Below are 26,434 nucleotides of genomic sequence, written 5' to 3' on the forward strand. Positions count from 1 at the left end.
ACACGCTTGCAAACTTTGGTTGACATCGACGAATCTGGCACTCATTCAATTGCGAAAATAAAAAGGCACTACCGCTGTGACGTCACCATAAGCGGGAAGGATACATTCTTTCTCTGTGGTGACTTGGTAAGGAAAAGTACGGCCACTGCAAAACGTGAATGTGTGGGGCTCTGTTGGTCTAAAAAGCATGTGCAGATTAAGAATTACCGAAACGAAAAAGTGAAGTTATTATTACTATCAGGTTTCGATCAAATAGGTTGAGTTTATTTTTATCAAACAGCATCTCAATTCAATTGAAATTGCAGTTTCATAGGGCTACAATTTTGATACTTTTTTATTTGTCCTAATCTGGCTATAGCCATTTGCAGCGTAGCAACCGTATCTCACAAGCAGTACCATTAAGTTATGGTTGAGGCAATGCCTACAAATTGCTGTTTATGTGACAGTGTCAGTGACAAAGACCGTGTGCTTTCTTTTCACGCTTTCCGACAAAACAAGGTGCTGAGAAGAAAATGGTCAAGGTTTTCTTCAGTGTTCGAAAGTGGGATGGGCCATACACAACTAGTCGTATATGTTCTCTTCGCTTCACCTTCACTGAAGATGATTTTGTTAATACCACTCAAGTAAAAATGGGCTTGAGCAAAACTTTACATTTTGAAGAAATCTGTCATGCCCTCTATAGTTTTGTAATTTTTGTTAGTATTGGCTTGTTTCTTATGGCTTCTTCTTCTATGATAACCTTGCCACCTTGTTAATGTTTAGTGGTATAAAACTTGACAACTGCATAAATAGAGCATATTGACTGCAGTACAGCAGTCACTTCTTCAACTCTAGGTGGTGCGTTTGCCACAAGTGCCAGTCCAGGGCCGGATTAAACTTTTGATGGACCTGGGGCTATATGGTAATATGAGGCCTATAGCCTACTTCATTCCCCTCATTGTACCAATCACAATTAAAATGAAATAACAAAAATGATACCAGAAATAAAGTATTTAGCCTACTTATTAAACACATTCAAATGACATGTTTTTTGGATTTAGACAAAGCAAAGCTGTTAATAACATCAGCGGTGTATATTTTTTCCAAAATTTCGTTTTCAATGCAGAGTAGAGCTAAGGAATGCCACCTTTTCTGCAGGGCCGTAGCAACAAAGAACGTGGCCCCCTCCGAACATAAGTCCGGGGCCCCTTCCAACGCAGAAACTGGAATGTGGTATTTATTTTACACAACATGCAGGGTTCATATTTTGTATACAGAGTAGAGGGCACAGTTTCGCAAACCGCTAATAATTAGCGAAGCTAACGCTTTGGTTAGCGGATCAGCATTTTCGCTAATATTTAGAAATTTTAGCGGACTCGTCAGCGAAGTAAATTTATTGAAAATCCGCTGATTTCTTTGTTGAAAGCTAACTTTTACATTAGCTGCGCCCATCACTGTGTATACATAGGTCTACAGTGACAGTGTGGACATGTATTCCATAATTACGCAAAGCGCTTCTTTCGAGCCTTGTTCTGCGCAAATTGTAATGGGTCGTAGTCTAGGGAACAATCTTGTTTTCGATGGTAATTGCAAGAGCAGAAATCCTGTCATCTGCCACGGTTAAGAGCAGGATATTCTTGATCAGTTTCATTCTGCTGATGGTCCTTTTAGCACTGGCGACAGTAACTGGTGTGGTCGATCAGAAAAATTCTGATGCAAATGCAAAAATTCGGATATAGGCTATCTCCTGTAGGCTGTTCTTGTATGAAAAATGCTTGCCGTGATAAGTCCTCTCTCTTTCTCGATGACATAAATAAAACGATTCAATTCCGTTATTAGTTCGTTGGCATCAATGTCTCCCATTTTTATTTTATTTTTGGCAGTGATTGTCCAGTTCCATTGTCCACCCCATTAGCTCAGTGGTTACGTTCACGCTCAAGACCACGCGGCGCTAGTTCGATTCTCGGGATGTGCGCTTGAGCAACGCATTTCAGGACTGCTTTCCATTCAGCGGCACCTAGTGGATGGAATATTTTCCTGGCAACACCATTTCAACAATCGAAACCTTTACTCTGTCAATCTCGGTAACCGGCCCTGCGTCAAGAGCCTCTACAAGTATGCGAAACTAGCAGGAATAACCAATCAAGGTTTTGTCAGTCCGAGGATAAAGATTCAAAACCAACCAACCCAACCATTTTCTCTGAGACACTTCTTCAGGCTGCTAGCGTTGTATAGAAATTCAAACAACTTGTACCACTCCACGAGTTGGTCAAAGCGCAACAAAAACAGAAGACATGGCCTGATCAGTGAGAACAAGAAAAATTGCGATTTGAATTTTTCTTCAGCAAAAAGACGACTCGAATCATCAGCACATTCGTAACCAAACATTATCTTCCTACGTCGTAACGTGTTTTTTGAAAACACCTGCTCAATACCAATAAGCTCTGCTATTTCGCGTGAGTTTGTGACTCTGTGGTTAGCCTATATCCTGTATTTCGATAGTCTTCCAAAAACTTCGGCGGAGTGGCCCTCATTCCTTGCGGGCCCCCCTCCGATCGGAGTGTTCGGAGGGCGGTTGCTACGCCTCTGCTTTTCTGGCACATGGATGAACTCAGTTGATTCTTTACTCTTTTAAGCACAGAAAATGAGCAATCGCCTGAACAATCAGAAATCATCAGACAAAGATACATTCTTAATACCGTACAACAGATACGTTAGGAACTGCATGCATAAACTCATTTTCATTGATGAACATTTGAATTTCTTTGCTGCATTCGCTGTTAAAATTGTGTTTTACCAGTGCAGAAAAATCAATTATCTTTTCAGGCAGTGATTCTTCTTGAAGCTAGATCATCTGGATAATAGTGAAGCAATGTTTTAGCACTCTCTTCAATTTTACAGTTAGACATGTTTAATTCTGCCAGAAACGAAAATCTTATTTGAAGACGATCGTATGCTGCAATTCGGGATTTCAAACACAAAATAATTTGGTCAATGATTGGCAAATACAGGTCTACTTTGAATCTGATCGATACATCAAGTGATGTGTCTTCAGATCCACCATCGCTATCCAAGCATACTTTTCTTTCTTGAAATTTCTTCAATATAGGCCATGATGACATCAGCCACTTAATAGCCTACTCTACCCTTTTCTTCGAATTCTTGAAATTGGGATCTTAATGTTGAACAAAGTCATGTAGACGCTGAAGCAAATTTGTTGCCTTATTCAAAGTAGTTTTGCTATCCTGCAGCGCCCGACTGGTTTTATGAAACCGTTCCATTATGCAAGAGACCATAACTCAATTAAAATAACGGTTTAAAGATTTTCCGTTGACAAGATAAACCCCTTGGTTGTTTCTTTAGTCTGTGATTGTTATTCGATTGTAATTCGTGCACCCTTGGAAATTAGCTGATGACCCCCTGGGGAGGCGTGCCTCCTGGTTAAGAACCACTGGTTTACGCAGTTAGCATTCGTTCTAAGATTTTCTTCCTTTATTCTTTCGATCCTGATAATAAGCATGTCAGTTGCTTTTAGTAAGTTGTTATCGGTGGGCCTATTTTTTGGTAGGCCTGGGGATGCAGCCTCATCAGCCCCCGCCTTAATCCGGCCCTGTGCACTCTATGCCCCAGCCCAATGAATGTGTATGTTGCCAATAAGTGCCACAGACGAAAGAACTTTTGAAGAAGGACGCCTCTAGTTGTGTTACAAATTTGACCCATTTTAAGGCACACTTGCATCCTGCAGTTCTGAGGACTTTTTTTTATGAGGAGCAGGAAGAACTGGAGAAAAAACAATAAACCGAAAAGAGAAAAAGGAGACCTATCCAAAGAGTAAGGATGCTACATTAGGCTAAAAATACCCTAAACGCTAAAGAATGCACACTAAAAGAAGTGATTTTATTTCCTTGCATGCAGTATCGGTTAGTTGCTTACAGGCATGTGTTGGATTGTTGATTAAATTTTAGAGCGGTTGGCAAACATCTATCTAGCGCAGTGGTTTTTAACATGGGATCGCAACCTCTGTGGGGGTAGTGAGCCGTTTTCCGTGGGGGTCGTGAGACGCCTGAAAATCTAGTGTATCGTTTTCAATTATTTTTTTGCCAAAAAAAATTAAAAACTGTGTTATTTCGCAATCTACCATTCCTCGACCTGAGGTTATTCTATTGTTCAAGCTTTCAGACGTTGCAAAGGCTTTAACAATAGAAAAGCGCTCGATATTTTTTAAATAAATCCTACATATTTTTCACCTATAGTTTCTGTACGTTGCTTTGTGCCAATTAAAGTTAACCAGTAACCAAGCTATGGCAAAAAAACAAGGTTATTTGGAAGTCCAAGGATCGAATGCAGAAAGGTAGCTCAAAACTAGTTTTAAGCAAGCAGGGCTTGGATAGTGGCTTGAGCCGAGATTTGCGCTGCAGAAACTATTCTTACTTTGAACCTAGCTTAAAACTCGTTTCATTCCAGGTTTTGAGCCACCGATTTAAGTCCCCAAAAATGGCGACTTAACATCGGAGATCTTGACTTAAGCATTTTTGCAAACTGGATTTTAAAGGATTTCGGTGAAGTTGTGTGTTCGGTACCTCTGGAACAGGGGTTCCCAACCTGGGGGGTCATGACCCCCTAGTGGGCCATGAGCTTTTTTCAAGGGGGCCATGAAAAAATTTAAAAAACAATACTTTTTTTAATTTATCATCTCTAATAAGTCCACTCCAACACTATATAACAAAAGAAAAAAATTAAAATTTAATAAAAATGCCAGTATTGTATAAACAAGTTTTTTAATTAAAATGACGTTTCTTAATTTTTTCGAAAGGTTCAAAAAATATTGGGGCCATTGATTTTTCAAAATTTTCAAAGGGGGCCACTGTGTAAAAAAGGCTGGGAACTCCTTTTCTAGAATATGTTCGGTATTCATTTCGTGAATGCAACTCTTGAGAATACAACTTTGCAATCTAACGAGTTACTAAGCAAGATCGATGCTTGGGCAAACGATGGATCGACCACGCAGCATAATCAGTCCATCGTGCAGGGCAGTTTTTAAAGCTTGCTAAAATGTGCATTTTCCATCTGTAGAACTGTAGGCCTTTCTGGAAATGCTGAAGCTTACTAGCAGCATTTCATACGATCAAGTTAAAGAGAAAATTCTGACCAGATTTATTTGAGTTACAGGTGGAATACATAGGCTACAACTGTAGGCTAATAACAATTAACATGAATGCTAATAAAGAAAATATGGAAATTGATACTGGTACAACAGTACTGCCAAAAAAAAGCAGATCCCGCAATTATACAGAGGCAGAAAAGAAGTTACTGCTTGAAATTGTGAATGATGCAACGTACAACTTCATTCAATCTATTAAATGCAAACAAACCGACAAGGTCACCACCAAAATGAAAAGCAATACATGGCAAAAATAAAACAGACAAAAGGTATTATGATGTCATTAATAAAGCATCCCTAATTACACAAACAACTTTCACAATAGGTGGCTTGGCCAAGCGACCTTGCAAATTAGTTTTTGCAGTGCGCTCAAGTTTTAAACGGAGCTTGACTGAAGCTCCGCTTGCCTGAGAAGAGCTTGCCGTTAAGTTAGGTTTATTTTGAGCGACCTTTTTGCATTCGACCCTAAGTCACATATGAATTTGTCAGTAGATCATCGTTTCCAATAGCATTGAAAAAAATTAGTGTGCAGGCTATTTTGTCAAAATTTCTTTCATCTAACCAATTTATATGGATGTCAAATTATAAAGAAATCTGGAAGATCATGGTCGCCAACGTCTGCATCAGATCAGGCACATGAAACATCAATCATCATAATACGCATTGATGAGCTTGTGAAGAAAATTCAGCACCAAACTGCCTCACTGAAGCTGATTTAAATAAATCCATAAAAAATTGCAATAAATTCAACCGGTGAAAATGTAGCTTATTCTCATTCTTTTCTCGTATAATCCAATAATTTTGCCATTGCTGAAGCAATACCCGAAAATGCAGATTTCTGTGACCGACGAGGTTGCTTTGTCTGCATTCTCCAAATTAATGAACTAAAATGAACAAGTTAATGAAGCCGGAACGCCTTGTTTTAAATCCTAACGCAAGCACAGCGACAAACGAATGGAAGCACTGGAGGAAGACGTTAGAAAACTACTTATTGGCTTCTCTCCCCGTACAAGACGAAGGAGAATACCGGCGGGATGACCTGCAAATACTCACGAATTGTGTGAATTTTGAAGTCTACAAATTCATCGAAGACTGTCAAGATTACAATGATGTATTGAACGTTTTTCAAAATTTATAGGCTATGTGAAGCCTACGAATATTTTATTTGCAAGGCATCGTCTAGCCACTACCAAGCAACATTCAGGACAATCCTTAGATGAATTTTTTCAAAATTAAAAGCTTCTAAGCAAAGAATGTGGCTTTCAAGCCGTCAACTCGGCTCAATATTGGAAGGAAATGGTACGCGATGCATTCATCAACGGCATTTCTTCTGATACAATTCGACAACACATGTTAGAAAACCAACAGCTCAGTCTAACTGACGCATACACTCAAGCAAGCACCCTTAATCGAGCGGCAAGAGACACCCGGCTATTTCATGCTTCAAGAGATCAACTACAGGTATCGGCCGTCTCACCGAGCTCAAATATCCATAGTGACCAAGTTGTTGACGGGAAGAACAAAAAAAAATGTACTGTCAGTGCTGTAAGCAACGTCGCAAGAGATTGCTTCTTTTGTGGGGATTCATATCATGAAAGGAAGAGATGTCCTGCTCGAAATGCAGCTTGTTATCATTGTAATAAAGTTAGGCATTTCGCTAAAGTTTGCAAAAATAATTTTTTTCGAAGAAAAGTTATCGCTTGCGTTAATTCCGACTATGTGCGCAATTCAAACCGCACCGCGCTGTTTGTCTCATGCTACTATGAAATTCTTCGTTAATGGCTTCGAGCTGTCGTCACTGATCGACTCTGGCAGTTCTGTTAGTTTCATCAACCGAGACACTGCTTACAAGCAAAAACTTAAAATTGAACACTGCGATTCCAAAGTCTCTATGGCTATCCACAACTCAAAAGAAAAGTCGTAGGTAACTGTTTTATCGATATCACTGTCGGCGGGAAATTCTACAGCAGTGTAAAAGTTGGCGTTTTACAAAACTTGAGCTGCGACATCTTATTGGCAGCAGACTTCCAAAAAAATCATCGTCGAGTAATTTTTGAATACCAAGGAAGTGAACCCAATTTTGTAGTTAATCGGCAAAACGACCTTTGCTCAGTGATCTTTGCAATAACCGAAGAGGCGTCTCTTTTCACAAACTTGACGAAAGACTGTAAGCCGCTATAGCTGTTAAGTCAAGACGGTATAACGAGTCGGACAGAAAGTTTGTAGACGCAGAAATTGAAAAACTCTCTTCCAAAAGTATTATCTGCCCTAGTGATTCACTTTGGCGGCCCAAGTTCTTGGTCGTTAACAACAACAAATAAGAAGAGGCTATGTGTCGATTATTCACAAACAATAAATTTGTTCACGAATTTGGACGCATTTCACGAATGTTGGAGAAAAACTTATGAGCAGTCAACCGATGAACTAGATCGTCTATGCGTGGCAGCGGATATGCGTCCAAATTCGTGAACAAATTTATTGTTTGTGAATAATCGACACATAGCCTCTTCTTATTTGTTTCTTTGTTGTTAATGACCAGAACTTGGGCCCACCAAGGCGAATTGCTGGGGCAGATAATACTTTTGGAAGAGAGTTTTTCAATTTCTGCGTCTATAAACTTTCTGTCCGACTCGTTATACCGTCTTGACTTAACAGCTATAGCGGCTTACAGTCTTTCGTCAAGTTTGTGAAAAGAGACGCCTCTTCGGTTATTGCAGTGATCATCGAGCAAAGGCCGTTTTGCCGATTAACTACAAAATCGGGTTCACTTCCTTGGTGTTCAAAAACTACTCGACGATGATTTTTTTGGAAGTCTGCTGCCAATAAGATATCGCAGCTCAAGTTTTGTAAAACGCCAACTTTTACACTGCTGTACCTACGAGTTTTTCTTTTGAGTTGTGGATAGCCATAGAGACTTTGGAATCGCAGTGTTCAATTTTAAGTTTTAGCTTGTAAGCAGTGTCTCGGTTGATGAAACTAACAGAACTGCCAGAGTCGATGAGTGACGACAGCTCGAAGCCATTAACGAAGGATTTCATAGTAGCATGAGACAAACAGCGCGGTGCGGTTTGAATTGCGCACATAGTCGGAATTAACGCAAGCGATAACTTTTCCTCGAAAAAAATTATTTTTGCAAACTTTAGCGAAATGCCTAACTTTATTACAATGATAACAAGCTGCATTTCGAGCAGGACACAGTGGCGTAGCTGGGGGGGGGGCGGACCGCCCCGGGCGGCACGTCTGGTGGGCGGCACTTTCAGACAGGACGTTTTTTTTTTTGTTGATAATGCAAAAGTACACGAAAAATAAAAGCAAACAGAATGGCAACGTTCAAAACAGTGGCGTAGCCAAAGGGGAGAAGGGGTTTGGGGGTTACAACCCCCCCTTTGGCACGCATGTGACGTCACGATATTGAGAATGATGCTTTCAGTCTCTATGTCTCTAAAACAAAGTTTGCCTAATTTTAAACGAAACTCCATTAAATGAGCGAGTTTTGCCAATACCAAACATTCAAATATCTCAGCCAGGAATTAGCAACAAGAAAACTTAGAGACTTAGCCTTATTAAGTTACCGAAAAATTCCCAAGCAAACATGATCTTATCCTTTCGCTATGCCACCGGACAGCACCATTTTACAGGAATATTTATACTAGGGGATTTATACCCACATTTTTGTTGAAAATGCTCTCAGAATGCACCAAATCCAAAGTAATTTTTCAAAATTTTCTAGGGGAGCCCCCCCAGACCCCCCGCCGCTGGGTGTCGTTTTTGGCGAGGACGCCGTCGGGCTTCGCCCGCCGGCCCTTAAAACCCCCCCTTTCAAAATTATTTGCTACGCTACTGGTTCAAAACATACAATAATTCCACTTTAAGTCAATTAAAAAAATTTTATTTTCACATGCTTTTTCTTGAAGGGCCGGCAAAATCTGAATCCGCCCCGGGCGGCACATTCCCTAGCTACGCCACTGGCAGGACATCTCTTCCTTTCATGATATGAATCCCCACAAAAGAAGCAATATCTTGCGACGTTGCTTACAGCACTGATAATAGAATTGTTCGCTGGTCTCTTGAAGCATGAAATAGTCCGGTGTCTCTTGCCTCTCGATCAAGGGTGCTTGCTTGAGTGTATGCGTCAGCTAGACTGAGCTGTTGGTTTTCTAGCAAGCGTTGTCGAATTGTATTGGAAGAAATGCCGTTGATGAATGCGTCGCGTACCATTTCCTGTTGATATTGAGCCGAGTTGACGGCTTGAAAGCCACATTCTTTGCTTAGAAGCTTTAAATTTTGAAGAAATTTGTCTAAGGATTGTCCTGGGTGTTGCTTGGTAGTGGCTAAACGATGCCTTGCAAATAAATATTCGTAGGCTTTACATATAAATTTTGAAGAACGTTCAATGCATCATTGTAATCTTGACAGTCTTCCATGAATTCGTAGACTTCAAAATTCACACAATTCGTGAGTATTTGCAGGTCATCTCGCCAGTTTTCTGCTTCGTCTTGTACGGAAAGAGAAGCCAATAAGTAGTTTTCAAACGTCTTTCTCCAGTGCTTCCATTCGTTTGTCGCTTGTGCTCGGATCTAAAGCAAGGCGTTCCGGCTTCATTAACTTGTTCATTTTAGTTCATTAAATTGAAACGACTATTTATTAGGTTTTAATGAACTAAGAAACGAAGTACATCTGCAAAACACAAGCCATAAATGTAAAACGAACAATAATAATAATGTTATGGTTTTATTTATTGTCGCTCTACAACAGCTAAGGTCTTTTAGCGACAGGGCTCATTTTTAATTTGTATCAGGTTTACGATGTTATCACATTATTACCCGACTCATTCTCACTGCGCTATGCAAGAAAGAACACAATCGGTACCGTTTTTTTAAAGTCTTCGGTTTGACCCGACCTGGAATCGATCTCAGATCTACCAGCACCAGAGCCGAAAGCGAAACCACTCGGCCACTGAGCTGGTGTCGTAAAACGAACAAAGTAAGTCAGTCTCACACGATCAGAACTTAAAGCAACAAAAAGTCCCTTTAACTGAGTACTGCAAAAATGCTTTTATGAAACCGGGCTTGCTGAGTTTGAGTGAGCCAAGAGGCGCGAACAGAGAAAACATTCAACGTAAACCGCGCCGAGAAAAGAAACCATAACGTACAAACATACGTAAAATAAACGTATATTTACAACATTTACAAACTTCAAAACTTATCTTATTCCACAAAAAACATGCTTGGCGTTGCTTCAGAAAAAATTCTGGATCATATTACTTGCTTTTCGAAAACTCAACCGGATAACTTTACCGCATATTTCCATGGCATATTGCAAAGCTATAAATGCTTCTAGTTTTTCGAAGACAATAAAAGTCTAACTTACTTTTTTGGCTTCTTTTGCGGTGTGTGCTTATATACAGGGTCATCAATAATTAACGTTACAGGAAATCCAATTCAAAAACTGGCTAAGGAGGTGAACGTGGCCTATCGAACCATGTTCACAGTTCTCAAGAAGGATTTGAAGAAGAACCCATTCAAACACATGAAGAAACAGTTGCTATGCCAATACCATTGAGAAACGTCTCTCCAGAGCCAGAATTCTGCTCTCACGCATTGAAGGAGGAGGCACGCTGCCAAACCTTGTGTTCAGCGATGAGAAAAATTTGATGTCCAGCATCATTTTAACAGTCAGAATGATCGTATTTGGTCAAGAGATGGTGACGTGGAACCCCTGGTAGTCACTTGGAGACAAGGGAGGAGGGGCATTAGTAATGGTGTGGGCCGCAGTCGATGAATCAGGAAGGAGTCCATTGATTTTTGTGAACCATAAAGTGAAATTGAACCAAGAAAAGTACCGAAATGATACTCTTGAGGGTTCATTGTGGCATTGGGCAAAGAAACACTTCAAAAAACATAATTGGTCTTTCCAACAAGATTCTGCCTTTTCACATGGAGCTAAGAGAACGCAAAACTGGGTTTCAGCCAATGTGCCGTTCTTCGTTTCCAAGGAAGAATGTCCTCCTTCATCTCCAGACCTGAAACCCCTAACCTAGACTTTGGCATCTGGTCTTACCAGGAGAGCAAGGTTTCGTCTAAACACCACCAAAGTTTAGAAGCGCTGAAGGCTAATCTGAAAAAGAATGCACCAAAACACCTCAAAGAGTTATTCGTGACTCTTGCAGGTCTTTTTTGAAGCGTCTCCGACTTGTTATCGACACAAATGTGGACACATTGAGTAAAACTGACTTTTCCTCAATATTTATTTATTTGACAATAATATTATAGTCTATGCTTATTACTCAAAAATTGACTACCATTTTTTAAATACAGTTGTTTGAAGTTATAACTTTAATTTTTGATGACCCTGTATTTTGCAGCATAGCACTATCATTGAACAAACTCTAGCATTTGTAGGGACTTTTAACAATCCTAGCTTGAAGAACAGAGTTGATTGACCCTAGGTTTTGCACGCACAATATTAGGTGGATTAGTGCGGACAGCAGGCTGCTCTGGCAGACAACAGAAAAAATGACTTTCTCCTTTTTTTAAAAATCGCAATAAACTTGAAGCGTTTCTTCGTCTTCATCAAATGAGCTGCTTGAATCATTAAAATGTTATAACTCTTTTTCATCACTTTGTTAATGGAACTAGGGGCGCCGGAACGGATTTTGACTGGGGGGGCAGGGTTATAAAAAAGGGCACTTTTGTTGCTGAAATGCAATTGTTTTTAAAGTTTTAAGATAAGATATAGCGATAATGCTCATTCATCAGTTCATCATCGAGTAATGATACAAGTGTCTGGTATACAAAGAAAAATGGCAAGGAAGAGCATCATGCTATGTAATAATGATGTATTGTAGGCTAACCCACTGTAATACAGAATTTTGTGTCGTGAAAATTATTTTGAGGCAGAAATGAAAGATTTTAGGTTAAAAGCGAAAAGCTGAAATTGTTATATCGCATTGCAAAATGTGCAGTAGCTTACATGACCTTAAAAGGGAACCATTTCTCCCTTGCCCCCCATCCACAGAAAAATTGAGGGCAGGGGGCATCCGCCCCCCGCTTCCGGCGCCCCTAAATGAAACCCATTATTGTTAGAATACTCATGTAGCATAGACGTTGCTTTTCCAAGTGAATAGGCCTACATTGAGCGCATGCCATTCGTACAAAACCTTCATCGGCAATGGAACACTATCAGTTTACTTCTACGTGATGCAAGCTGCTTGTAACTTATTTTGACAAGTGTCTGCTTTTATGTCAAAAAGTTGAACGGTTACAATTCACATATTTTGTGAAGTGCCTGTCTCAATTTCTCTGCTTGTAAAACGCCTTGCAGCAAAAAATTACCCACGATTGTTTTATTTACAATTCATCTGTTGTTATTCTTTTGTGAGGTCACCAAAAACATGATCAGAGCACCAGTAATGTTACCAAAACGCAGCTGGTGTCGATTTCGATACTTTCGTTGTTGGAGGTATAAAAAACTTATTATTGTGACAATATTTATCAACGCGGTTTAAAAGTGAAGCTAGTGCAATTACATGAAGCTACTGAAACTCTCATAGTGATAGGAGAACAAACAAATGCAAAAACAGATGCGGAAAATTGTTAAGGGGCAATTTCGACACTTCCGTTTTTCCACATAAAACCAACAACCAATAAAACTGCAACTAAAAACAAATTTTATCGAAAAGCCAAGCTGGCCTTGTTAAGTCAAAACGAGTAGTCCCAATACACTGTGAAAAAACTGAAGCCTAATGAAAATTGACTAGCCACCTATGAAAAGCAGACCAGTTATTTAAGCAGGTGCGTCGACAGTAACCTTGTTTGTCTTCATACGGCCCAACTCAGCCAACAACAAAAACATAGCTCAAAATAGGCAAAAAATTAGAAGCTTCTGTACCAGCCACACATTTTTCTGCTTTTTTTGTTTCGTCAATGAAAATTTCTTGGGTATAGTTTCTGCTATTAGAACATTTGTTTATGTGCTTCCTTTTTTGCGCTGCAAAAAAATAGAGAATAACTCATGTAAGAAAACCATAGTGGTAATAAAACATTAAAAGATCAGATATCACGCACAATGAGTGTGGTTGACCTCCAAACAAACAAAAAAAGCGATTTTTAATTAGCAAAGTCTGCACTTTGTAAAACAACAAACTTTTTCCCTAACTTATACGAAAAAGAAACAAAACTGGTGTGACTGATGATAAAAATATCACAAATGTGTTTGTAAAATTTTGATTGATAACAATGTTTTCAAAAATGCTAATTTCGTTAGTAACGTGTTCTTGGAAGGTCATTGCTATTTCTTGCATTCGAGTTTTTAAAACAGAAAAGTTTCAAGAGCATGAATTGCGCTGAGCAGCTCGGACCTCTTACATTCTACCTTCCTACATCTCGACCCCATAATTCAGAGAAAAATTTAAACTAACATTACAAAAAAAATAAAAATGTACTCCAACTTTAAAATGATTGCGGAGCACGTGCTTTCCCGTGCCCCTTAAGCGCTACGAGACTGAATCATGTTGTGAAAAACGGGTTCAAATCCAATGTAAATATTTCTATTTATTTAATTAGCCTAATATGAAAATGCATTTCGGTAAGCAAAGCTGCTATAACAGTGATTTTTTTTGTAAATTTCAAAGTTATATGTTCTTGTACTGACGTAACCCTTAGAACTAAGGTTGGGACCCCGGGAAATCCCGATCCCGGAATCCCGAGATTTTAACCCATTTTTCTGATGCCGATCCCGGGATTAATTTTATTAAAATCTCGGGATTTCCAGAAAACATCTACAAAAGCTGATGTAGCGCCATATCGCTTGACGCTTATATTATTTTGGCTAGCAGCTTTAGTATATAGGCTACCAGCTGGTTGTCTTGAACACTCCACATTGGCAAAATGCCAGAAATGTCACAATAATAATGTGGAGTCCATATTAATGTGATAATAATACCAATTATGGCAAAACAATGAACTACGTAATCGCTTCAGTCGTAGCATTAGTGCAACTGGATATCGTAGCGTTAGAAAGACGGTTTTGCCATTGTGCTGTTAGTACAGTTTCTGATAATTCTGTACTAGCTTTTTGCAAAGGAGAAATTAAAATTTAGCTCAGAATGGCGAATTTTGAAGATGTAAGTAGAGAAAATCCGAGGCGTGGCAAAATTTTTTTATTGTAAATCTACGCAAAAAGCAAAATGTAACTTGTGTCAAGCCGCTTTGAAAGCTTCAGGGTCCAGTACAAAGGGACTAGTAACTAAAGCCGGAAATTAGCAAGCACTTGAAAAAAACTTTACGTTTCGAATCGACGAGCGTCGAAACGTTGAACTGGTTCACCTTTTTGGATACCTCAAGAAACCTTCCTACATTGCTCAACCGCAGGATCAGCTTGGTTATGAAATAAAACGTCAGCAAATCGATGCCCTGGCCACGAATGTTCTTCAAAGATTGTTCCAAAGCCTAACTGTTGAATTGGATTGAGGCTCTACTGAACAGCATGAAGATACCATTACACTGATAGTAGCCATGACATTGAAATGACTTCAGCTCAAGAGCTGCATGCTTTCGTAGCAGAAGATGAAAGTGACGAAGCACAAAATTGTGATGTCGGCGCTCGAGTAATGCAAAAAGAAATGCATGTGTAGCCTACAGTATTTTGCTCCTTTGCTAATCCCGAGAAATCCCGGGATTAAGGAGTAAAAATCCCAGGAAATCCCAATCCGGGGATTTCAAATTTGATCCCGAAATCGCAACCCTACTTAAAACAATGGTTTTCAACTGTGAAAGTTTCCGAGTTTGCACCACGATTGACAAATTATGAAATTTAAAAATTGGTTGTAGAGCAGTCGATTAGTTAGTCAGCAGTCTATCAGCACTCGTAGTTTCACCATGATCGTGATTGTAACGAATTGACATCGATTACAAATTAAAAATAAAGGAAAAATTCTTTGTAACGGTCGTAAAATTCTATCAACTTTTGATAAAATTTATAGAAAAACATTAAGCCAAAATACAGATTATTGATCTTTAATACTGTGTGCCGACATATAGCTCATAACATAAGTTTGTCAATGTCATCAATCGTTATAAGTGCGTCGCGAGTTCAGCAAACTTTTTGAAGTGTGTCGTCTGGAAACTTATGAAACATTTAATTCCATTAGGAGACGCGATATACCAAAATTTCAGAAAATTTGTTTTAGGGTTCCGCGTCCGCTTCGAAGGCACCAAAAGGGGTCTGCCAAGACAAAAAGGTCTAAAACCACTGCCTTACAACAAATAACCACCTCACTTACTGGAAATATAATTACTTAAAAACACCTGGAATTAGTTAACTCTGAACTCACCTTCATTTAAAATATAACATTCAACATTTTCTTATCTTTATTTGATTACACTGGTCTACACGATTTTTGCTCTGTGAACTTTGAAAACTGATTTAGAGTAATTTTGGGGTGCTGAATCCGAATATGACCTCAGATTTATGCTATCACGTCAGGTTTGTGAGATATGATAACAGCATATTGTTACTTTTGTCTAAAGTGGAAGATTTGACGTTGCGTTTATTGCACATACATATTGTGCAAGATCCAGAAATCCAGGCCATATGGTGCATAAGTAGCTGAAATACACCCACCAATTATAATTTTGATACCAATTTGCTTTCTAAGCAACATTATTAACAAGGCAGTAATAACAAGCTAAAAGGGAGGCTATAAGTGTAACTGACCCCCTCCCCCCGTCAATGTTTTGCATGAAACCACAAAAATTTAAGCAAGCCTATGGCAATGCTTGTTCAGTAACCATATTTAGGCTGTTTTGGCCTGTCTAACACTAACCTTTCGTTACAGCACTGCATATGTTGGTGGTAAACGCAACGCCAAATCTTCCACTTTTGACGAAAGTAGCAATTTTTTGTTATTATATTTCACAAACCTGACGTGATAGGATAAATCTGAGGTCAGATTCGGATTCAGCACCTCAAAATTACTCTAAATCAGTCTTCAAAGTTCATGGAGCAAAAAAAAATTCTTTTTTTGTAGACCAGTGTTATCAATTACGTTACAACTATTATGTTGTAATATCAGTTACGTTAGCTACAAAATTCTGATTGGTGTCAATAAAATTATGAATAGGCTACCATAACTGCTTATAGGCACCTGGTGTCTCGGATAATAGCGTAGATACTCCAATTGGTTCATCTGTAAGTTGAACAGTATCGCCTGAAATAATATTAAATTAGTTGGTCATGAAAAAATTAAAGTGAGTTGTCCTAACAAAAGGTATAAACTGTGGTCGACTAAAAATTAGAAAAGCAAGTCGGTTATTTATGCAATTACTTTGCTTAGATTGACAGCAAACTAGTTTTTCATTCAACAGCCTATAGCTATAGGCTTATAAACAAAAGCATAATATCTAAAAGCAGGCAAAAATTAAAAAATATCAATTCCAGCTTCATATTTTCTTTTTATTGTCACAGAAAATTCCTTGACTATAATTGGTAGCCTATTGTCGGAACAAGAAATTATCCTTTCAAAACACGGTGTTGCAAAACATGTTTTAATAAGCTGCGCTGATCAAGTATACAATAGAAAATAAAAAAAATCATGTATCAACCTCATTGGAAGGGCGTATACCCCCAAGGGCCAAACTCCCCTTTGCGTACGCTACTATGACTATGACAATGTGGTTATGGTTGTGTTCAAATTTACCCATAAACTTACCAGTAACATTTTCAAAGCCAGGCGCTTTAAAGCTTCCAAGAGATACACAATAACAATCTTCTCGTTTTAGATGTTCTATATCTATGCCTTTCAATGCGGCGAAAACGTCCTTCTCTATTACAAGACTATCGCAATATAAAAGGTGATGGAACAAACGACCCTTAACTTCAGTCATAGAAGGCCTTTCGTTTAGGTCTTGGTGCCAGCATGCAATCATGACTTCTTCCAAAAGCTCAACAATAGAAAGTTGGTTTTCGTCAGTTTTCATCAATTCTTCTTTGTGTTCATTAATGCTTTCAAGATCCAGTCTTTCTCCATGGGTTTTTATCGCTTCCATCAAAATTTGCATCAGCGCTTCTGAACTAACGGGTTGCTCACGAGATAAGATCATGTGCATAGTCATTCCAAACCCATACGTGTCATGCTTTGCTGTGATTTTTCCCGAAGGTTTTTTTAAAAATTCTGGAGGAGCATATAGTGGTGTATACTGCTCACTGGCTGGTTTTGTGTTAGATTCCGACAACGTACTAGTTGTTACGGTGGTAATTAATCCAGTGCAGCTTCTCAAAGCAGCTCCTCCAAAATCTGCGATTTTACAATGCAGGTCGTGTGTGAGCAAGATATTGTCTGGCTTGATATCTCCATGAACTAAACGTTTTCGTTCAGAAATATTGTGAAGAAAGGCAATTCCATTAGCAATTTCATAGCAAAATCGTAGCCGAAGGTGCCAAGATAAGATCACATTTTCATTAAGAAGGATATATTTCAGACTCCCAGCAGGTAAATAATCCATTACGATAGCCATTGATCCCGACCATTTTGCCCAGCCAAACACTCGAACTACGTTTTCATGGCTTGCTTTTAGAAGATGACCCATCTCACGATTAATCCTGATAAAAAAATAGATACTTTGTGAGGAAGATTTTGTAAAAAATTGTGAAAGTTACAGTGCGCTACACTGTAAACGAAAAAGGCTCGAAAAAGAACCTTTAAGGAGCTACTGCGAATTGTTCTTTTTTTTCTTAAAAAGAACCTTTTTGGGGTACTATAATGAACCTTGTCAAGGTTCGATAAACTTATTAAGTACCTTTTTGAGGTACTATTAATTATGAACCTTGTCAAGGTTCGATAAAAGACCTTTCTGTTTTTTTAGAGGCTAATTAGCTTAAGAGACATGGCTGAAGGTGGAGGTGCGGGGGAGGATGACTAGTCCTCACACCCTTTGGTGGACGTTGCCTTACATGGTAGAACGGGAGCTCCCGATGTTGGGTTGCTCAACGAAGGTAAGTCGACCCATGTGTTCTACCAGAAACAAGTTGGGTTGTGGTACGTAAATAGAGCAAAATCCCGAAAGCGGATCAAGCTGTTTCGTGCCACAGGGCTTCACCCCGTTAGAACCCCTGAGTGTGCACTTGTGGTCTTTAAATGGAAAACATTACAGAGTTTAGGCCAAAAACGTAATCGATTTCATATGTTGATCTAAACCTGTTATTTTCTGCATTGGAAGCTTATTTGGTATCCCGAAACAAAAGTGGCGGATCCAAAATGAAATTCTGGGGGGCTTATTTTTTTTGTAAAATAGCGATTTTTCCGAGAGATATGATGCAAAGCAGGCGCGAATCTAAGAGTTTTTTTCGGGGGGGGGGCCAGAAAATTTGAAACTCAATTAAAAAGAAAGAAAAAGCTAAACCGATATGAACAATGATACTACGATATATACGATATGCTAGAAAATAGACATTAAAACAACCATTTTCATCAATTGTGATGCCGAGGGACTAATATCAGCTGTTTAGAAGCATATCAAACCATTTGAAGCATATCAAACCATTTGTTTCGAAAAGAACCTTTCCGTAGGGTTCTTTTCGAAACAAGTTCCGAACAAAAACCGTAGGCTTAGTGTTCTTTTGGCAAGCAAAAGGTTCTCTTTGCAACAAAAAATACTTTTTTGTTAAAAGAACCCTAGAACCCTAAACGAACTTTTTTCATTTACAGTGTAGATACTAGAAGCTACATAACATAGTTAGCTCTTTTATAACCTTTTTTCCTTATTTTTAGTAATAAAAAGCAATCCAACTTAGGCTGGATGACTGTTCAAAAAAGAGAAGAAAACGCAAGTACGGTAGGCTTACATAGGCTATAACTTCTTTGAAGTGTTTTCATATACAAATTCTACAAAACAGGAGTGCAATGAATTTGTCTCTGGAAGCATTTTCGAAAGCCGCATTTCGAGGACGAAAGGCCGTGCATTGTGATTTATTTGTAATTTAAGAATAGGTAGCCTACCAATGGTAGACTGCACAGAAGACGTTTTGTTAAGAATGTTTTAAAGCAAAAACACTTTACTTAGCGTAAGCTAAGTAGTTGGAGAAAATTGCATACACTTTTAAACAACTTTTCAGAAATTAGGTATGATGTTGTTTGTTGAGCTTTTTATCTGTTCCTTAGTTTTAAGTCAATTAGCAAAAATTCTCGTCATCAAGTGTAAGCTATGTCAAATTTGTTATTCCACCGGCTTACGACAAAGCTGCCTTTATCGTTTCTATCGCTCCCCATTCATATTTCTGGCTGTGATGTAATTTTCTACTTAGCTCATTTAGCTTACTGCACATTTTTGCCTTGGTTTTCAAATCTATTTTATTGCAAAATTTATGTTAACATTTAACTGCCTCGCTATTACATAAATGAAAGACATCATGATTTTTCTTGCCTTTTATTTCATCATTTCCTTTAAAATAATTGGTGTGCTTTATATGGGAAAGCTGCTTTTGAATCTAAATTTTGTGAAAATGAAGTTACGGTAAGTCAGTTTGTAAACTTACAATGGTTTCTTTAGTTGCTGATTTAACTTCAAACGCCCAAAAGATTTCCTTTTGCAGGTATTCACAATGAGCACAGCAAAGCAAGTTTCGTGGGTTAATCCAGAGAGAAAATATTTTTTTGTATGTTTGTCTTAAATTTCAGTTCAATTGTCCCACTACGGTTTTCTATAATGCATCATTAAAGTTATGTGACATTTTAAACTTCATAGTTCTGACTCTTAACCCAGTTATTCTCAAACTGGAGTTTTTGGCCTCTCAATGATCAGAGGTTTTTAACCCTAGACCCTAGAGCAGTGGTTCTTAACCTGTGGGTAATTACCCCCAAAAGGGTAATTTGACATTTCTTCGGGATAATCTAGATTATTGTTTTTTTTTATTATATTCCAATAAAATACAGTATTTTTAATCATATAGATTAGAACGTGTTACACAAAGAGGTAAGGTGGTTATTACACGGAGAAGTCTTGAATTGTTTGATTCAGCCGCCAGAAGAAGTGACTATTGTATTCGAAAGTACAAAAGAATTACATGTGCGTTGCTACATGAAAAACAAACATTTCTTGCTAAAAGTTGCTTGCGTGATGTTTTTTCAAGTAAATTCCCTCAATTTGAAGCTACAAAGAGGTCGTCATATAAGCCTAGTTGCACACGACTCACGACAAAGTAGTAGCTTTCGAAAACAAGATGCTATTCAGCTATTGTATGAAAGACTGGTACAATAAAACTGCACAAGCATGTTTTCAAATTTGACAATGCTTTTGCAATCACATCCAAATATAAAATGCAACTTTTTTTAGGGTATCGTTAGCCACTTGAATTCAATAGTAATCGCTATCGAAAACTACTTTCCTAGAATTGAAGGACGACACAAGAGCATGTGGATTAGCAAGCCACACGTGTCTATCGCTGAGTTCTTGCTACACTCGACTGCCGAGAAAAAGCCTTTTTCTGTCTAAGAAAGTTGTATCAGCGATCACGATATGACGATAATATGACAGTGAAAATAGAGTTTCTTGGACTGCGTGAAGATTCAAATCTAAAAACATAATTCGCAAGGGAGGATATAGGAAACTTTGGGGTTAGCCTTCAAAATGCATATCCAATCCTTTCCAGAAAACGTTAATTGTTTGACTCAATTTTCTTCAACATGTTACTGTAAAGTAGGATTTTTAGCAATAGCATCTTACTGTATGAAAGCAAAATTTTAAAACAAGCTTGCGATTGACAATGATATTTGATGCTGTCTACCCTCCACTCTGCTTAGATTGGACAGCTTGATAGCAAAAAAGCGGTACCAGCCTTCACTTTAATTGTATTTTTAATAGACATTTAAATGTATATGATGACACCAATTTTCTTTGTCTTTTTAATTGATTGCAAAGTGTAATTAGTTAATTTATGAAAAAGGGCTATCTGAAATTGAAATTTCCCATTGCGACAACCAGTAATTGATTGAGTTTTGCTTTTAGCAGCATGATCGTTGCTTACTTCACAGAGACTTTAACGACCTGTTTTAGCCTGATGCTGCGAGTTCGCTGTGGTAATAGCGAATTGCACTGGCTTTCGAAACACAGTTCTCTAGTCATGTGCTATGACGAATGGTGTTGAAGTCAATGAGTCGTTCTTTTATACGGCTCTTTCATTTGGTTGGAGGCTGCTGGCTGTTGAGTTTCTGTGTTGTTAGGCGTTATTGCTGTGAAATTTTATTGAATCAGTTGATTAATAGCTTAGGTGACGTAATTATTACCTTTCGGCAAGGTTGTTGATTTTTGGATTCTAGGAGACACTCTGAGAAAATTCAACTTCCCCTTCAGCCTGGATGTGACAGCAATTTACATCTCCGTCTCTCCTACCGACGCGATCAACAACGTGATCCAAAAACTGTCAAGAAGAAAACACAACTCTGCAGCCGGTTCCACCTTGAAGAGATGGGTTACCTCCTCGAGATTATCCTTCAGAACAACGTCTTCACATTCAAGGAGAAGTTCTGTAGACAAGTTGACGGTCTACCAATGGGAAACGCCGTATCTGGGGTCCTCGCCATTCTCTTCATGGACACCATTGAAAAGCAGACACTGCGGAACAAGACAAACCTCACCCTCTACAGACGACATGTTGACGACACATTCTTGTTGACAGTCAACGACAGGGAAGCCTTAGCCATCCCAAACTCTCTCAATCAAGCGCACCCATCTATTAACTTTGAAATAGAACTACCAACAGAAGACAACACCATCTCACTACTGGACTTCACTATAAAGATCAACAGAGACAGCACTATCCACCACAAATTCTACCAAAAAAAAGCAAAGACAAAACTACTCCCATACTTCAACTCGGCTCTACCCACAAGTACCAAGAAGAACATACTCCTAAACGAAATACAGAGAAGAAGGGATAGATGTTCCTCACTCAATAGAGCAACACCACACCTGACGGAATTCGAGAAGACGATCGAGGACAAAGGATACTCCAAGGATTTTCTAAAGCAACCACCCAGACGACGACGACACTAGCAAAACAGACAACCTCCCAGACACCATATAACTCAACACATTTTGAATTTCATTTATGAGCGACGACGCGGACCGTAAAGTAAAGAAAGTGTTCAAAAGACCTGCATTTGCCAGTCCGTCTTTTTCGACGCTCACGAATCCTCCGAAACGCCCTTCAAAAACGACAAAAATCTGAATCTTGCCGGCTACAAAACTGCCCACTACGGAACGACAACATGTGTACCACCAAGAACTGTGTTTATACGATCATATACAAATGCAAGAACTGCAGGGAAAGCTACATAGGCAGCACGATCGCACGATCCGCCCACTTCACTCCCGCCTGAAAGAACACCTTAGTTCAGATCAAAGTTCAGTCTTTGATTATCGACAACAGTGCCTCGCCGACTTTGAATTTACAATCATTGCCAGAGAAAACGACGCCGTACAATTATGTTTCAAAGAGGCTATTTTCACAAGTAGACAAAATCCAAAAATCAACAACCGTATCGAAAGGGTATAACTACGTCACCTAAGCTATTAATCAACTGATTCAACAAAATTTCACACCAATAACGCCTAACAACACAGAAACTCAACAGCCAGCAGCCTCCAGCCAAACAAAAGAGCCATAGAACGACTCATTAACTTCAACACCATTCGTCATAGCACATGACTAGGGAGCTGTGTTCCGAAAGCTAGTGCAATTCGCTGTCACCACAGCGAACTCGCAGCATCAGGCTAAAACAGGTCGTTAATCTACACTCTACATTGTGAAGTAAACCTTAAAGTTGTCTGCACTGTGATCACAGATGAAACATAGCAGACAACAGGAAGAGGTGAAGGAACACAATTAAAATCCATCATATTCTTTTCAGCGATAGCGATAAAAGGTTCAGAACTACTGCCTAGAGAAACATTCTAAAAGTCCACACTGCATCGTTTAATGCATGAAATAAAATAAATATTTACTCGACTTGTTTTGGTGTATTACGTCGATTTTCTATGGCTGTTCGGTAAGTAAACAAAAACAAGACAAAAATAAATGTGCCAAATCACTTCCTTCCAAATAGGCCTACAAACATTGATGTTCATATATAACATGTTTCACAGTAGTTTGTGTGCAGGGCCGTTGAGAAGAGAATTTGAGTCTGGTAGCAATGAGATTCTCTGACCCCAAATAAAAACACTTCTAAGAAAATTGGACTTTATCCAAAAATACGCGGTAACTTGTTCAAACTCCCGGGCCTCAGGAACGGTTACGGGCCGCTAACATCATCCCGGCTCTGATTCGAAAGCACCTTCTGGGCGCCTCTGTCAATGCCATTGTTTTTGTGACTCACCAGCTTAAACCTGTGGTGAATCTTGATCAGCACATCATTGCAGGCAACAGTTTTCCGACCTCAGTTACGGACACGTAAACGTTACAGACCATAATGCTGAAATAATATAGGCTAGATTGGTTGAAATAATTGGAGGGTCAGAAAGTGAAATGAATTGTTGTCTTATAAGCAAAAAGAAGTTCGTCAGGTAAAGATGTGTGAGCACTAGTGCTCTAAACCAAATTAATAAACAAAAAGTTATACATTCCTCACCTTTGTTCGAGAAGTTTTATTTCTCCTCTTCCACCATTCAAAGCAGAACACTTCACGGCAACGGTTCCGTAAGTTTTGTGAAATCCCAGCCTGACGACTCCATAGGATCCTTTTCCTAAAAATCCCTTACTATCGGCTATACATGATATTTCGTCAGTTCTGAAAAGTCTTATCTGTAAAGCAAAGTGGGATAAAAGTGTTTTCAAAACTACTATTACTTTACCAGACTGATTTCGTTCTGCTTAAATAAACTGCTGCCAGTTGTACTCACCAATGCTAAAAAGTTTAGATTCGAATTTAGCTCTACAAAACTTCGGCTCGACACCGCTCCAGAGTAAGCGGTTGTGTTTAGGCAAATCACTTTAGTGACATGCCAAAATATTCCTTTGTTTGTAAGTTATATAAAAAAACAGGCGTTGATTTTGAATAAAAATAATGTCAAATTGCCCAAGTGTACGATATTTCGTTTTCATTTTTTGTGGTCTCTATTGCTTGACAAAAGAAAATGTTTGTTTTTTTTACATTTTTGCCAGAAAAGACAATTGTAATTTTATGGGGAGCGTTATCTGACCTGAATCAAATGATAATTTTTTATTTTGATTCTTTCAATTCTGCAAGGGCTTAACAAGTGTTTTGACTAAAAAACTGCAATTAATATTTATATCTCAAAACAGAAAACGTTGGCACTCCTTTGTTTCCAACCCTCGACGAGAGGAAGGAACCTAATGATGATGATGAGGGCTCGACATGACCAATGTCGAATAAGTAAAAGCACAGTTTTGGTGTAGAAATAATTGCAACAAATTATGTCGATGTTATTAAATTTCAAAGAGGGAAGCTCAGATTAACTTGGAAATACCCGCTAAAAATGATTTTTAATTCTGTTGATTTGTAGCGAACAAAAATCATGTTTTATCTTGCGCCCATTGCGACAACTCTATAGTAGTCTAAGTCTACACTACGATCACAGATGCAACACAACAGACATCAGAAAGAATCGAAGGGACATATGGTCTGCTACTCTTATTTTGGCATGTCATTATGTGTCTTTGCCGAAATGCAGTTGCGTGCTCTAGAGCGGTGTCGAACCGACGTCCCTTCAAACACCACACAGACGTTCTCACCAATCGGTCATTCAGCCAAAATTTTCTGCTTTTTCTACGATATGATCTGTTTGCTTTTTATATTTATTTTGCCACATTTTATCTTGTGACTGCAAATCCTTGCATCATTCTTACTTTTAGAGCAACCTAATAAAGCTAAATGATTTCCTATTCACTTTGGCTGACATTCGGTTGATTACTTTTTTCAATCCAGAATGAACCATATTATTTTCAATATGGGAAATGATACATGTTAAAAACATGTGATAACACATGCAAGCAAATTTTGTTGATCGTAGTAACGGGCAATTAAAATTAGAGAAAGTCTTCAACGTGTTTCTTACTTTGTCGTCCATTTTTGTTTAAGTTGTTACAGTTCAAAATCGTTAGATGTCAAACACTTTGAAAACTTTCGAAAGTTTCCAAGGCAACATACATGATAATCAACTTGTCATAAAAAATAAGTTAATATTAATAACTACCTAAAAAGGTGAATACCGCTTGTTAAGTAATACTTTTTAAGGCATGGTGTTAATATTATGAAAGCAAATATAACCATAAATTTAGCTTTAAAACTTATACTATCGATAAAAGATTGTCCGCCCCCATTAACATAGCACAATCGATTAATTATCACTGGCCTCCACGATATTTGCTGTATGAACTTTGAGAACTGATTTAGGGTAATTTTGGGGTGATGAATCCGAATCTGACCTTAGATATATCCTATCACGTCAGGTTTGTGAGATATGATAACAACAAATTGTCACTTTTGTCAAAAGTGGAAAATTTGACGTTGCGTTTATCACACATACACATTGTGCTATATCCAGAAATCCAGGCCATGTGGTGCATAAATAGCTGAAATACACCCACAAACTATAATTTTGATACCAATTTGTTTTCTAAGCAACATTATTAACCATGCAGTAGTAACAAGCTAAAAGGGAGGCTAAAAGTATAACTGACCCTCACCCCTATCAATGTTTTGCATGAAACCACAAAGATTTAAACAGGTCTATGGCAATGCTTGTTCAGTAACCTTATTTAAACTGTTTTGGCCTGTCTAACACTAACCTTTCGTTGTAGCACTGCATATGTTGGTGGTAAACGCAACGCCAAATCTTCCACTTTTGACAACAGTAGCAATTTGCTGTTATCATATCTCACAAACCTGACATGATAGGATAAATCTGAGGTCTGATTCGGATTCAGCAACCCAAAGCTACCCTAAATCAGTTCTCAAAGCCCATGCAAGAAAAAAAAAATTGTTTTGTTGACCAGTGTTATAAATTACCGGCTTTACAAACGAAGAAACGGCAAGACCAAACAATGTTCGATTACAATCAGTGATGGGCATTATCGGCGATAATTTACCGGCGATAATTATCGGCAATAAATTTTTATCGCTTATCGTTATCGTTCAATTATTTTTTCAGTTATCGTTTATCGTTATCGCCAAAGGCAATATTTGATTATCGCCGGTAATCGCCGATAAATTTTATTTCGGATCAACACACAAGTGGAAAACACACAAGGAAAAGTAATATTTTTACTAGCCACCTAGTT

At 38.5% G+C, this 26,434-nt stretch overlaps 1 protein-coding gene across 1 annotated transcript; it reads right to left on the bottom strand.

Annotated features, from left to right (window-relative positions):
• Positions 1-16,731: 16,731 nt before the first annotated feature.
• Positions 16,732-25,221, bottom strand: LOC145764284 (receptor-interacting serine/threonine-protein kinase 1-like). The gene is made up of 3 exons (XM_082575906.1): positions 25,210-25,221; positions 23,763-23,935; positions 16,732-17,740 (listed from the first exon to the last, which is right to left on the bottom strand). Exons 1-3 carry the CDS (start codon positions 25,219-25,221, stop codon positions 16,732-16,734), a joined length of 1,194 nt encoding a protein of 397 aa, XP_082432032.1.
• Between the last annotated feature and the right edge of the window lie 1,213 nt (positions 25,222-26,434).

The sequence above is a fragment of the Aplidium turbinatum genome, chromosome 2 (genome assembly GCF_918807975.1).
Source record: "Aplidium turbinatum chromosome 2, kaAplTurb1.1, whole genome shotgun sequence".
Lineage (NCBI taxonomy): Eukaryota > Metazoa > Chordata > Ascidiacea > Aplousobranchia > Polyclinidae > Aplidium > Aplidium turbinatum.

What these genes read in the sequence shown, in the direction of transcription:
- LOC145764284 (XM_082575906.1), bottom strand. An exon ending in ATAAAACTTCTCGAACAAAG is followed by an intron (nt 17,741 to 23,762) that starts GTGAGGAATGTA and finishes TTTTTTTATCAG; the next exon opens with GATTAATCGTGAGATGGGTC.